This window comes from Oncorhynchus mykiss, chromosome 1, assembly GCF_057628025.1.
Source record: "Oncorhynchus mykiss isolate SJ-2025 chromosome 1, ASM5762802v1, whole genome shotgun sequence".
NCBI lineage: Eukaryota > Metazoa > Chordata > Actinopteri > Salmoniformes > Salmonidae > Oncorhynchus > Oncorhynchus mykiss.
The window spans coordinates 22,431,257-22,445,884 of record NC_143022.1 but is presented as its reverse complement, the minus strand read 5'-3'; the positions used below and the strand labels follow the sequence as shown (position 1 = coordinate 22,445,884).

General features: G+C 42.2%; 1 protein-coding gene across 16 annotated transcripts in view; it reads right to left on the bottom strand.

The window, feature by feature from the left end:
- LOC110507450 (transcriptional repressor p66-alpha) overlaps positions 1 to 14,628 on the bottom strand; it is a 43,092-nt gene that overhangs the window by 8,854 nt on the left and 19,610 nt on the right. For 8 of the 16 annotated variants that reach the window (XM_090205963.1, XM_036968551.2, XM_090205931.1 and 5 more), the window contains exons 2-5: positions 9,983 to 10,296; positions 7,504 to 7,633; positions 7,244 to 7,375; positions 5,447 to 5,521 (exon numbers count right to left, since the gene is read on the bottom strand). In XM_090205963.1, the coding sequence (XP_090062089.1) occupies positions 5,447 to 5,521; positions 7,244 to 7,375; positions 7,504 to 7,633; positions 9,983 to 10,290 (645 nt within the window). In that variant the 5' untranslated portion in view covers positions 10,291 to 10,296. The remainder of the gene's footprint in view (positions 1 to 5,446; positions 5,522 to 7,243; positions 7,376 to 7,503; positions 7,634 to 9,982; positions 10,297 to 14,628) is intronic. The other 8 variants (XM_036968478.2, XM_090205685.1, XM_090205712.1 and 5 more) reach the window with 1 other exon arrangement.

Genomic DNA, 14,628 nt, shown 5'->3' with positions numbered 1-14,628 from the left:
TCACCGTTTTTATGATCATTTTGACCCCACGGGGTGAGATCTTGCGTGGAGCCCCAGATCGAGGGAGATTATCAGTGGTCTTGTATGTCTTCCATTTCCTAATAATTGCTCCCACAGTTGATTTCTTCAAACCAAGCTGCTTGCCTATTGCAGATTCAGTCTTCCCAGCCTGGTACAGGTCTACAATTTTGTTTCTGGTGTCCTTTGACAGCTCTTTGGTCTTGGCCATAGTGGAGTTTGGAGTGTGACTGTTTGAGGTTGTGGACAGGTGTCTTTTATACTGATAACAAGTTCAAACAGGTGCCATTAATACAGGTAACGAGTGGAGGACAGAGGAGCCTCTTGAAGAAGTTACAGGTCTGTGAAAGGCAGAAATCTTGCTGGTTTGTAGGTGACCAAATACTTATTTTCCACCATAATTTGCAAATAAATTCATTAAAAATCCTACAATATGATTTTCTGGATTTTTTCCCCTCATTTTGTCTGTCATAGTTTAAGTGTACCTATGATGAAAATTACAGGTCTCTCTCATCTTTTTAAGTGGGAGAACTTGCACAATTGGTGGCTGACTAAATAATTTTTTGCCCCACTGTACATTACCAGCCAAAGTTTGGACACACAAACTTATTCAAGGGTTGTTCTTTATTTTTACATTGTAAAATAAGTGACATCAAAATTATGAAATAACACATGGAATCGTGTAGTAACAAAAAATAAAATTAAATCAAAATGTTATATTTAAGATTCTTCGAAGTAGCCACCCTTTGCCAGCTTTGCACATTCTTGGCATTCTCTCAACCAGCTTCAACTGGAATGCTTTTCCAACAGTCTTGAAGGTGTTCCCACATATTCTGAGTACTTGTTGGCTGCTTTTCCTTCACTCTGCAGTCCTACTCATCCCAATTGGGTTGAGGTCAGGTGATTGTGGAGGCCAGGTCATCTGATGCAGCCCTCCATCACTCTCTTTCTTGGTCAAATAGCCCATACACAGCCTGGAGGTGTTTGTCCTGTTGAAAAACAAATGATAGTCCCCCACTAAGTCCAAACCAGATGGGATGGCGTATCACTGCAGAATGCTGTTGTAGCCATGCTGGTTAAATGTGCCTTAAATTCTAAATAAATCACAGACAGTGTCACCAGCAAAGTACCCCCACACCATCACACCTCCTCCATGCTTCACGGTAGGAACCACACATGGAGATCATCCGTTCACCTACTCTGCGTCTCTCAAGGAAACGGTGGTTGGAACCAAAAATCTCCAATTTGGACTCATCAGACCAAAGGACAGATTTCCACCCGTCTAATGTCCATCGCTTGTGTTTCTTGTCCCAAGCAAGTCTCTTCTTATTATTTGTGTCCTTTAGTAGGGGTTTCTTTGCAGAAATCATGAAGGCCTGATTCACGGAGTCTCCTCTGAGCAGTTGATGTTGAGATGTGTCTGTTACTTGAACTTTGAAGCATTTATTTGGGCTGCAATTTCTGGGGTTGACAACTCTATTGAACTCTGCAGCAGAGGTAACTCTGGTTCTTCCTTTCCTGTGGCAGTCCTCAATGGCGGCAGTTTCATCAGAGAAACTTGATGGTTTTTGCGACTGCACTTGAAGAAACTTTCAAAGTTCTTTAATTTTCCAGATTGACTGGCCTTCATGTCTTAAAGTAATGATGGACTGTCGTTTCTCTTTGCTTATTTGAGGTGTTCTTGCCATAACATGGATTTGGTATTTTACCAAATCGGGCTATCTTCTTTATACCACCCCTACCTTGTCACAACACAACTGATTGGCTCAAACGCATTGAGGAAAGAAATTGCACAAGTTAACTTTTAACAAGACACCTGTAAATTCAAATGCATTCAAGGTGACTACCTCATGAAGCTGGTTGAGAGAATGCCAAGAGTGTGCAAAGCTGTCTTCAAGGCAAAGGTTGGCTACTTTGAAGAATCTCAAATATATTTTCATTTGTTTAACACTTTTTTGGTTACTACATGATTCCATGTGTTATTTCATAGTTGATGTCTTCACTATTAATCTACAATGTAGAAAATAGTAACCATAAAGGAAAACCCTGGAATGAGTAGGTGTGCCAAACTTTTGACTGGTACTGTATGTATAGATATAGATATGACAGGATGTATAAGCATTATGGACAGTATATTGATAGACTGCATTTTCTATCTGAAGAATATGTATGTATGTATGTATGTATGTATGTATGTATGTATGTATGTATGTATGTATGTATGTATGTATGTATGTATGTATGTATGTATATATATATACACACACATATACATACACACATATACATTATATATATACACATATACATTATTTATATGTATATACAGTGCCTTGCGAAAGTATTCGGCCCCCTTGAACTTTGCGACCTTTTGCCACATTTCAGGCTTCAAACATAAAGATATAAAACTGTATTTTTTTGTGAAGAATCAACAACAAGTGGGACACAATCATGAAGTGGAACGACATTTATTGGATATTTCAAACTTTTTTAACAAATCAAAAACTGAAAAATTGGGTGTGCAAAATTATTCAGCCCCCTTAAGTTAATACTTTGTAGCGCCACCTTTTGCTGCGATTACAGCTGTAAGTTGCTTGGGGTATGTCTATCAGTTTTGCACATCGAGAGACTGACATTTTTTCCCATTCCTCCTTGCAAAACAGCTCGAGCTCAGTGAGGTTGGATGGAGAGCATTTGTGAACAGCAGTTTTCAGTTCTTTCCACAGATTCTCGATTGGATTCAGGTCTGGACTTTCCATTGAACCATTCCATTGTAGATTTTGCTTTATGTTTTGGATCATTGTCTTGTTGGAAGACAAATCTCCGTCCCAGTCTCAGGTCTTTTGCAGACTCCATCAGGTTTTCTTCCAGAATGGTCCTGTATTTGGCTCCATCCATCTTCCCATCAATTTTAACCATCTTCCCTGTCCCTGCTGAAGAAAAGCAGGCCCAAACCATGATGCTGCCACCACCATGTTTGACAGTGGGGATGGTGTGTTCAGTGTGATGAGCTGTGTTGCTTTTACGCCAAACATAACGTTTTGCATTGTTGCCAAAAAGTTCAATTTTGGTTTCATCTGACCAGAGCACCTTCTTCCACATGTTTGGTGTGTCTCCCAGGTGGCTTGTGGCAAACTGTAAACAACACTTTTTATGGATATCTTTAAGAAATGGCTTTCTTCTTGCCACTCTTCCATAAAGGCCAGATTTGTGCAATATACGACTGATTGTTGTCCTATGGACAGTCTCTCCCACCTCAGCTGTAGATCTCTGCAGTTCATCCAGAGTGATCATGGGCCTCTTGGCTGCATCTCTGATCAGTCTTCTCCTTGTATGAGCTGAACGTTTAGAGGGACGGCCAGGTCTTGGTAGATTTGCAGTGGTCCGATACTCCTTCCATTTCAATATTATCGCTTGCACAGTGCTCCTTGGGATGTTTAAAGCTTGGGAAATCTTTTTGTATCCAAATCCGGCTTTAAACTTCTTCACAGCAGTATCTCGGACCTGCCTGGTGTGTTCCTTGTTCTTCATGATGCTCTCTGCGCTTTTAACGGACCTCTGAGACTATCACAGTGCAGGTGCATTTATACGGAGACTTGATTACACACAGGTGGATTGTATTTATCCTCATTAGTCATTTAGGTCAACATTTGATCATTCAGAGATCCTCACTGAACTTCTGGAGAGAGTTTGCTGCACTGAAAGTAAAGGGGCTGAATAATTTTGCACGCCCAATTTTTCAGTTTTTGATTTGTTAAAAAAGTTTGAAATATCCAATAAATGTCGTTCCACTTCATGATTGTGTCCCACTTGTTGTTGATTATCTTATGATTAACATATCTTTATGTTTGAAGCCTGAATTGTGGCAAAAGGTCGCAAAGTTCAAGGGGGCCGAATACTTTCGCAAGGCACTGTATATACATATAAATAATGTATATGTGTATATATATAATGTATATGTGTGTATGTATATGTGTGTGTATATATATATACATACATACACAGCAATATTTGAATAGTATAGGCCTCGACTAGAATAACGTATATACATAGATGAACTGGGTAAAACAGTATGTAAACATTATTAAAGTGACCACATGATCAACCCATACTTTGAGGGTTGACTCCTAACGCAAGTTCCACATGTAATTCAGACTTTTAGGTAAATCATGATTTAATGGAAATTAGATTTGACCATGAAAGCATCTTGTGATGATACCACATGATCACTGTTGGCATTTGCTGGCAAGTGGCCAGTCCCTTTCACATCATATTCAATCAATCGTTCTGTAAAGACATATCAGGTAGAGGCAAAACAGAGCCATTTCACATCAGCTGTTGTGTCCCAGCAAGATGCAAGTGATTACTTCTGACAGCATGGTTGAACAGACACACTGATAACAAGCTAGTACAGAGGGCTTGAATGTGCTTAGTGGTTGAATGGATACACTGATATACAATTACAAGGAGTGTGAATGTGCTATACATCCCTCCCTTTGCTTATTAAAGCAATAAGGCATGAGGGAGTGTGGTATATGGCCAATATGCCACGCCTAAGGGCTGTTCTTATGCACAACCCTTAGCCGTGGAATATTGGCCATATACCACAAACCCCTGTGATGCCTTATTGCTATTATAAGCTGGTTACCAATGTAATTAGGGCAGTAAAAATACATGTTTTGTCATACCCGTGGTATACGGTCTGATATACGATGGCTTCCAGCCAATCAGCATTCAAGCTCGAACCACACAGTTTATAGATAGATATATCCCCTCTGTAAATTGTATATTCCCACTGTAATCAGCCTATACTCCAGAGTTATGTTTAGAGAGAGAGAGTTTATTAGTCACATGAACAGGGTTGCAGATGTGAATGAAAATCTTAAGCTTCAAGCTCCAACAGTGCAGGTCAAAGGGAAGTGAATGAAACAGTAAAATTAATAATAACATACATATTTACAACTAACATGATAAATTACCATTGGGGTGGGGGCAGTGAAAATGTCAGTTGAGGGGGGTGGGAATGTCTATAGGGGGAGAAGTGGGAGGGGGGATGGGTAGGAAGTCCAGGAGGGGGACAGGGGGAGCAGTGGTCTGACTAGTGGTGGCTATTCAGCACGATAAATGTCAATTGGGTCAGGGCAGGGTAAATGTCCATTGGGTCGGGGCAGGGTAAATGTCCATTGGGTCGGGGCAGGGTAAATGTCCATTGGGTGGGGGCAGGGTAAATGTCCATTGAGGTGGATATTGTGTATGATGTCCAAGTAGACGCGTGTCTCTATTCTGTTTGTATATTGTGTATTGCTGGCAGCACCACACTAAGGATAATTATGGGTATATGTATAAAAAAAAATTTTTTAAAGGTGATTCTGATAATAGCAGTAATGTAATGACTTGTATAGTAGCGGTGAGCAGTAGCTGTCTGTACCTGTAGTGGTCCTTTGCCTGATGCGATGCTGCCTCTGACCAGAGGTGGAGGAGTAGCCACAGAGCCAGAGGTTGGCTGGAGAACAGAGGGAGGGAGAGAGAGAGAGAGAGAGAGTGAGTGAGACCAGACAATTGATGGCAAGCTTTGTGCGTGTGCGTCTGTGTGCACGTGCATAGTGCATTTGGAAAATATTCAGACCCCTTGACCTTTTCCACTTTTTGTTACGTTACAGCCTAATTCTAAAATTGATTAAATAGTTTTTCTCCCCTCATCAATCTACACACAATACCCCATAATGACAAAGTGAAAAGAGGTTTTTAGACATTTTTGCACATTTCTAAAATAAAACAAACTGAAATATAATTTTACATAAGTATCCAGACCCTTTACTCAGTACTTTGTTGAAACACTTTTGGCAGCGATTACAGCCTCAAGTCTTCTTGTGTATGACACACAAGCTTGGCACACCTGTATTTGGGGAGTCTCCCATTCTTCTCTGCAGATCCTCTCAAGCATTGTCAGGATGGATGGGGAGCGTTGCTGCACAGCTATCTTCAGGTCTCTCCAGAGAGGTTTCATCGGGTTCAAGTCCGGGCTCTGGCTGGGCCACTCAAGGACATTCAGAGACTTGTCCCGAAGTCACTCCTGCGTTGTCTTGGCTGTTTGCTTAGGGTCGTTGTCCTGTTGGAAGGTGAACCTTGTCCCCAGTCTGAGGTCCTGAGCAGTTTGTCATCAAGAATCTCTGTACTTTGCTCCCTTCATTTTTGTCTCGATCCTGACTAGTCTCCCAGCCCCTGCCACTGAAAAACATCCCCACAGCATGATTCTGCCACCACCATGCTTCACCGTAGGAATGGTGCTAGGTTTCCTCCATACGTGACGCTTGGCATTCAGGCCAAAGAGTTCAATCTTGGTTTCATCAGACCAAAGTATTTTGTCTTTAGTCTTTAGGTGCCTTTTTGCAAACTCCAAGATGGCTGTCATTTGCCTTTTACTCAGAAGTGGCTTCGGTCTGGTCACCATAAAATGCCTGATTGCTGGAGTGCTGCAGAAATGGTTGTCCTTCTGGAAGGTTCTCCCATCTCCTCAAAGGAACTATGGAGCTCTGTCAGAGTGCCAATCAGGTTCTTGGTCACCTCCCCGGCCAAGGCCCTTCTCCCCCGATTGATCTGTTTGGCCGGGCGGCCTGTTAGGAAGAATATGGTGGTTCCAAACTTCTTCCATTTAAGAATGATGGAGGCCACTGTGTTCTTGGGGGCCTTCAATGCTGTAGAACTTTTTTGGTACCCTTCCCCAGATCTGTGCCTCGACACAATCCTGTCTCGGAGCTCTACGAACAATTCCTTCAACCTCATGGCTTGGTTTTTGCTCTGACATGCACTGTGAACTGTGGGACCTTACATAGACAGGTGTGTGCCTTTCCAAATCATGTCCAATCAATTGAATTTACTACAGGTGGACTCCAATCAAGTTGTAAAAACATCTCAAGGATGATCAATGGAAACAGGATGCAGCTAAGCTCAATTACGAGTCTCATAGCAAAGCGTCTGAATACTTATGTAAATACGGTATTATTTTTTTCAAATATATTTTTTAATACATTTGCAAACATTTCTAAAAACCAATTCTGGCTTTGTCAATATGCGGTATTGTGTGTAGATTGATGAGGGAAAAAAATAAATGTAATTCATTTTAGAATAAGGCTATAACGTAAGAACATTTTGAAAAAGTACAGGGGTCTGAATACTTTCTGAATGCACTGTATGTGTGTGTACGTGTGTGTGTTTGTTTAGATACCTTCTGAACAGTGCTCTCCTTCTGGATCTGGCTGTGTCGTAGTTTCTTCAGCAGCACCAGCTTGGCCTCCTGGAGTCTCAGCTCCTCCTTCAACTGTTTGATGATGCGCTCCCTCTCATCTGGGCTGCTCTTCTACACAAGGGAAGACAGCAGGGGATCATACACACAATTACATTAGAATTGACTTGCATCCATAATGGATGAAGACACATTGGGAGTAGCACAAAGAGAAGAGTCGTTCTCTGTGTGTGTGTTCGTACCCTGAGCAGGTCAGTGTCTGTCTTTCTGTAGTAGTTCAGGCCGTTCACGACGGGGATGGACAGCTCGTTGTCTGACAGCACTATGACATCATTGTTTGGTGACAGGGGCTGCCTCTCTTTCTTTACGTCACTGGAGAGAAGAGAGAAAAACGAAAACGAAATAACTAAACTCGACTTTACTAGTAGGAAAAAATATGACATGGAAAGCAAAGATGATATGGAAAGTCAAACCCCCTTTCCTCACGCAAATTCATTTGTGCGTGATCATACAACACTCATTAATCATATTACAAATGATGGCCACAACGGCCAGTATGCAAACAGACAGAATCAGCATTCGTCCAGTAGAGGGCGGTAAATGATCAGTGATCTACGAGTGAGTGGATACTGTTGGGACACCAAAGTCGATCTGAGATTCATAGACCCATCATAGTGGAGTGGGAGCTCTGTTCACAGCCCGGTCTGAATAAGAGCCTTCCTCTTCATATCTTTTCACTGGTATGGTAGTGTCAGAAACTTGGGCCAAAAGTAGTGAGTTTATGACCAAGTTGTAGGCCCAGCCTGGGAGATTACATCTGGCCTCATTGCTTCCTCCGTGGCTGTAGCTAGCTGTTGTTTCCTCCAGCCTGAGGAGGACAAAGGGGAGCAGCGGTATGTAGTGTGGAGCCTGTGACAGAGAGGCCGACGGAGATGGAATGCTCGCCCCCCCCCGACACAGCAGGCGTCCCGCTCGTACCATGTGGGTGGGGTTGGTGACTCTTGGTAGGGACAGTAGTTGTGCCTGAGGCCCGGTATGTCAGAGACCCACCCCTCCCAGCTGCTGACACCAGAGTCGCAGAGCAGAGGCCTATGGGAGACATTGGAGGGGAAAGCGAGAGGGGAGAGGGGAACGTGGCTAGGACCCAGCCTATTGTATACACTCTCACTCACTCATTTACTGACCGTGTGTCTTGGGCTACGGTGCAGAAGGTAGGGCACTCAACAAGGGCACAGTCTCCCTGGCTGGTGCAAAACATCCCAGATCCCTACTGTGGTAACAGGGCTGACGCCTGGTTCAGTTTAGAGGGGAGGCAGAGGGAAATACAGTAGCTATGATTCACAGTCACACCATCCACAGCTGGTTATTCAGGGGCCATGTAAAGAAATGGCCCACGTTGGGCAAAGAGTAAACTGATGGATAGGGAGGCCCCCCAGACACACACACAGTGACCGAACCAGGAGAAACTCTTAGCCCTGGCAATGGGCAAAGTGAGGGTTATTATCTGTGGTGACAAGGCGATCTCCTCCACCCTGAAAGCTGATTAGACAAGCATAAACAAAAGCCAGGTACCTGGTTACATAAGATCCAGAACCTCACTGCTTCTGTTTCTACTAGCTACTGCTTCTCTGAAACACTCTGCAGTATTGACTTCCACTGAATTAGTAAACTCGTGGGAGTAAAGTATCAGGTAGAAAAAGTGCATTCCTTCAAACCACTACTCATGAAACTGGACAGAAACGTCATCAACAGTTCTCTCTAGCTAGTCTAATAAGGTCTATCTGGCCAAAATAGTGTTTTAAAAAATATATATTTATAATTCAATGAGAGTGTAATGCAATGCTTATTCTAGCCATCGCACCGTTTATGAAAACAGTTGGATCAAAATGCTAGATCTCCTCTACAGTGCAAACACTACAAGTTCAATAAAAAAAGTTGAAACTTTAGCAGTACAGGCTTAGGGTGATGCAAAGGTGACAAGGGAAAACTTCTGCAGTACATAAAAAGGTCCTTCCTTGGAGGCTAGCTTCCTTTCTCACTACTGCCCTCACCTCTAGTGTATATTAATCACTCTACCGAGTGAAGAGAACGCGTGACATCAGGCATTTCCCTGCCCTGGTCATGTGACACACCCACCCAACAACAGCCCCTCCTTCCCCCAACTGCTCCTTCCAATCTCCAATGTGGAAACCATGGCAACGGCCAGCTGGAACCAGTTTGTGACAGTTTGTGACCTTCATTTTGTGTGAAGTGAGGCAGAGTTCAGGTGCTGGATAAAATGGAGGCAGTCAGCCGGAGCCTCAAACTTTTCAAAATGGGGGCAGGCCACCCTGAACCGAGGGAGTACAGACATGCACTTCCTGTGTGAGAAGCCCACTCGCTAGCTAGTGCAGACAGTAGATCAAACACACAGTAGTTGTCAAGCAAATGTCCCTTTCCAGTCAAAACAAAGCAGTAAAATAATCTAATCACCTAAATAGACCCTGTACAGACTCAGACACAATCCATCATATTGTAAACATGCACCACAGGCCAGATGGGAAAAAGAACAATTTAGACCAACATTTGAAAATGAAATGTAAATCCAGAGTGTGATGGTAATACTATTAACAAAAAGAGACAGTGTCTGAGGGTACCACAGTTCAGTTAGGACTGGTTCAAATTTACAGCTAGATAGAGTGTAGGCTACCGCAGTGTGTGTGTGTAATCAGTTTGTTTCACCTCTTGGATGTGCTCATATCTACAGGCCTGTCCCCGGTCTGCACCTCCACTTTGATGGTAGCCTTAACCTCACCGGTCTTCAGGATGCTCATGCTGGCCACCTTGGCTGTCTGCTCAGTCTTCACCACATCTCCTCCTCCACTCACAGCCACTAGAGATATAGTTCCATCTGCTGCAGGTAGCAGGTCACAGTTCTCCAGCTTTACCTTCTTACTGTCCAGCTCCCATCCAGGGCTGCCAGGGGCAACCACATCCCTCTCCAGGGCCCGCTTCCGGCTGCGCGTCTGACGCACCGCCTCCTCCGACATCACTGCCTGGGATAAAGAGAGACGGGGGTTAGAGATATGGATAAACACACAGGTCAGTGTCTGTGGACAGCATAGTTTTAGTAATGACGCACCGCCTCAAAATGAGTTGAAAGTTCAACACTGGCTGATAATGAGTGTGGTCATGCAATATAAACAATGAAAACAGCACAAATCAAACCTAAATGCCCACCAGGGCACCATATCAGTGGAGTGTGGACTGTGGTAGCAGGCTGGGTATTAATTCCTCCAGCTGTACGGGGGGGGGGGGGGGTTCTCTGTCTGACTGACCTGACTGAAACACAGTCTCTGAGTGCCTGTTCCCCAGATGCTGACCCAATTCCCCCCTCATTACCATAATAGAGGATGTAGAAGGGAGACCCACTCAGCTCAAACACCAGCTTCACCCATAACTATTACACCGCACAACACCATAGATAAAGCATCACTCAAACAGACATGCAAATATCTCAGACACACAAACGCAGGTTATGAATTGAAACAAGAATCAAAAGTGTGACCTTGAAAGTGTGTGCGTTCTGGACTAGAGTTGAGGTACAGGGAAACCTATTCTTATCTCCTTTCAAACGGTCTGACTTTTAAATATAATTGTCTCATCTCTCCCCTTATAGAGGTTCTAAACAATCATTGGGGCAGCCACTGTATACCTGTGTACACACTAGAGGTCGACCGATTTCAAGGGCCGATTTCGAGGGCCGATTTCAAGTTTTCATAACAATCGGAAATCGGTATTTTTGGGCACCGATTTTCCATTTTTTTTTTACACCTTTATTTAATCTTTATTTGACTAGGCAAGTCAGTTAAGAACACATTCTTATTTTCAATGACGGTGGGTTAACTGCCTCGTTAAGGGGCAGAACGACAGATTTTCTTAAACTTATCTTATAAAAAAACAATCAATCATAATCACTAGTTATCTACACATGGTTGATGATTTTACTAGATATTATCTAGCGTGTCCTATAATCTGACTGAGCATACAAGTATCTAAGTATCTGACTGAGCGGTGGTAGGCAGAAGCAGGCGCGTAAACATTCATTCAAACAGCACTTTCGTGCGTTTTGACAGCAGCTCTTCGTTGTGCGTCAAGCATTGCGCTGTTTATGACTTCAAGCCTATCAACTCCCGAGATGAGGCTGGTGTAACCGAAGTGAAGTGGCTGGCTAGTTAGCGCGCGCTACTGGCTCTGAGCCTTGGGGTGGCTGTTTCCCTTGCTCTGCATGGGTAACGCTGCTTCAATGTGGTGGCTGTTGTCGTTGTGTTGTTGGTTCGAGCCCAGGGAGGAGCGAGGAGAGGGACGGAAGCTATACTGTTACACTGGCAATACTAAAGTGCCTATAAGAACATCCAATAGTCAACGGTTAATTAAATACAAATGGTATAGAGGGAAATAGTCCTATAATTCCTATAATAACTACAACCTAAAACTTCTTACCTGGGAATATTGAAGACTCATGTTAAAAGGAACCACCAGCTTTCATATGTTCTCATGTTCTGAGCAAGGAACTTAAACGTTAGCTTTCTTACATAGTACATATTGCACTTTTACTATCTTCTCCAACACTTTGTTTTTGCATTATTTAAACCAAATTGAACATGTTTCATTATTTATTTGAGGCTAAATTGATTTTATTGATGTATTATATTAAGTTCAAATAAGTGTTCATTCAGTATTGTTGTAATTGTCATGATTACAAATACATTAAAAAAATAAAACAAATCGGCGGATTAATCGGTATCGGCTTTTTTGGTCCTCCAATAATCGATATCGGCGTTGAAAAATCATAATCAGTCGACCTCTAGTACACACTTCTCCCATCAGATAAAGAAAGCTGCTGACTCAAGGTCTTTTTCATCCACTGTGACATCAGAGCAGAGCTCCACATGACCCTTCCCAAGATTCCATGGGAGACATGAAGCACTTCCCTGAGAACTGGTTTAAACCGGTCTGTGGTTTTAATCCCTGGAGAAACCAACTGGCAGCGGGAGAGGCCACAGCCGCCTGCAACTGGGGAGGGAGGGAGACAGCGTCGCCTGGATTCCAAAACACAAATGTATGGCCAGAGAAAAAGGCCACTGAAACTTTTACACAGACAACTGAAGGACACAAAAAAATCTATATCACCGAATCGATCACCATCAATAGGAATCCACGTAGCCTATAAAGTCGAAATGGAAACTGTGAGATTGTAACTTTATTTTGGTGTAGATCCAACCATCTAAAACACTGATTGCCAATGATCATCGCACCGAAGCAATACGGACTCAATACGGAATAGCACCAATTTAGTTGGGGTCTCAACTTGATGTTGAAAGTTAGAATAGTATAATTACACAAGGTGCAATTTTGAAATGTTATTGTGCATCAGCAGTCTTTCTTTTTACATCAGTCATTGACAGTCACTCATTTAGCCCATGTCAGCTAAACATGTTTAAATCTAAACTTGTAATCATGGTCGAATTACCAACCCGGGGGCGGGGGGGGGGTCCCCATTGATTTGGTTAAACACTCTCACTCAGATATCATTAAAAACCATAATTTCTCTCCACCCTATTCCAACATGTGTAGACTTGCAGGAAATGAGTTATACAATTATATTTGTAAATTATATCCACCCCATGGCAAAATGTGTAGAATTGTAGCCAACTTGCTTTAAAAATGCAAAATGTTCTCTACGGCCCATGGCAAAATGAGTAGAATTGTAGCCAACTTGCTTTAAAAATGCAAAATGTTCTCTACGGCCCATGGCAAAATGAGTAGAATTGCAGGAAATTAAATATAACAATAAAGAAATGACACTCCGCTGTCAAGAGGGGCGCCGCTAAAATGTTTTGCACAGAAGTTAACAAACTTGAATAATGTGACATAGCATGTAGAAATGTTGAAACTGTTTGCAAAACAATGCCCATACAGGCTAGAACACTTTACAATGCAAGAAGATACCGGTAACTTCCAGCTTTGTAGCTCAACTTTCCTTGCTATGCTAGCTGACAGTGAAAGCTAACATCCATTGACTACCCTAGTACTTTGTTTGTGATAATATGCAAACCATAACACGAAATATACTGATTTTAAAGATGAGTGCCACCAAAAACTTTATTCATTCACTTATTCGGTCTCTCTCACATCTCTCCAAAATAGTATCTATTGCCTATGCTCTGTTAATGTCATTACTGGTTAAAGAGACAGCAAATATTTTTATAAAAGCAGCTACTTCTATGCAAATGTTTTTGATCACTAAAAGAAAATAAGTCCCAAATGGAAGGGAAAAAGATTGTTTGTCATCAGCCAAAACAAGCTCAATAACTTAATGCATGCAGACTCCTATTGAATATGGATTCAAATAAAATCTTATTGGTCACATACACATATTTAGCAGACATTATTGCAGGTGTAGCAAAATGCTTGTGTTGCTAGCTCCAACAGTGCAGTACTGTGGATAGGCCTAGGCTACAGTACATCTTGATTTACCCAGTTTATCTGATTTCCCACACAAATAAATTATTGCCATTATGTTGTTAGATTTAGTTTTTAACCAATCAAATTGATTGCATAATTGATTCATTCATGCATACATGGCAGTCTCTGAAAAATGTTACCATAACAAAATTATAATGTAATGATATTGAACTCAAAAAGATGCCCAATGACTGAACAGAGCAGTGGCTGAGTTTCTCTGTCTGGATCAAGTGCCATTCTGTGACTTTAGCTAATAGGCCTTTTTTTGCAGTGATATTGTTTCGGTACCGTTTTTGTATCAAGTATCGTGATGGTATCGATTATTGTGATACTAAACCTGGTATCGAAGTCAAAATTCTGGTATCGTGACAACACTACTTAGGGCCCCCAAAAGACTGGCTCTGACTGCATGTGTAGCAGTGTTTCCTTTAGCCAGTAATAACCAGCTTTTGCCAACAACAAAAAATTTAAAATTAAAGCTGATAAATAAAATTGGCACCGGCCAATTGTCTGGAAGAAAAAAATATCCCATTGCAAAATTAGGCTTTTTTTGCCTATTCATTGATGAAAATAGTCAATGTAAATACATTTGACCGGTCATGCTTATTGGTGTATGGGTTAATTTGCAGAATTTAGTGGAATTCAATTGGTGCGTGTGTATTTTCGTTAGTCGTTATTATTCTTATTTATCACCCGTGCACAGCATACAGATACAGACCCTAGCTTAAGCGAAAAATCTGTCAGACAACGTGAAAGCTGCTGCTACAGCGTCTGTTGCTGCTGGAGTGAAACGTGCTTTTAAATCAAATCGTACTTGTCACATTCGGCGAAAACAACAGGTGTACCATTAAATGGTTACT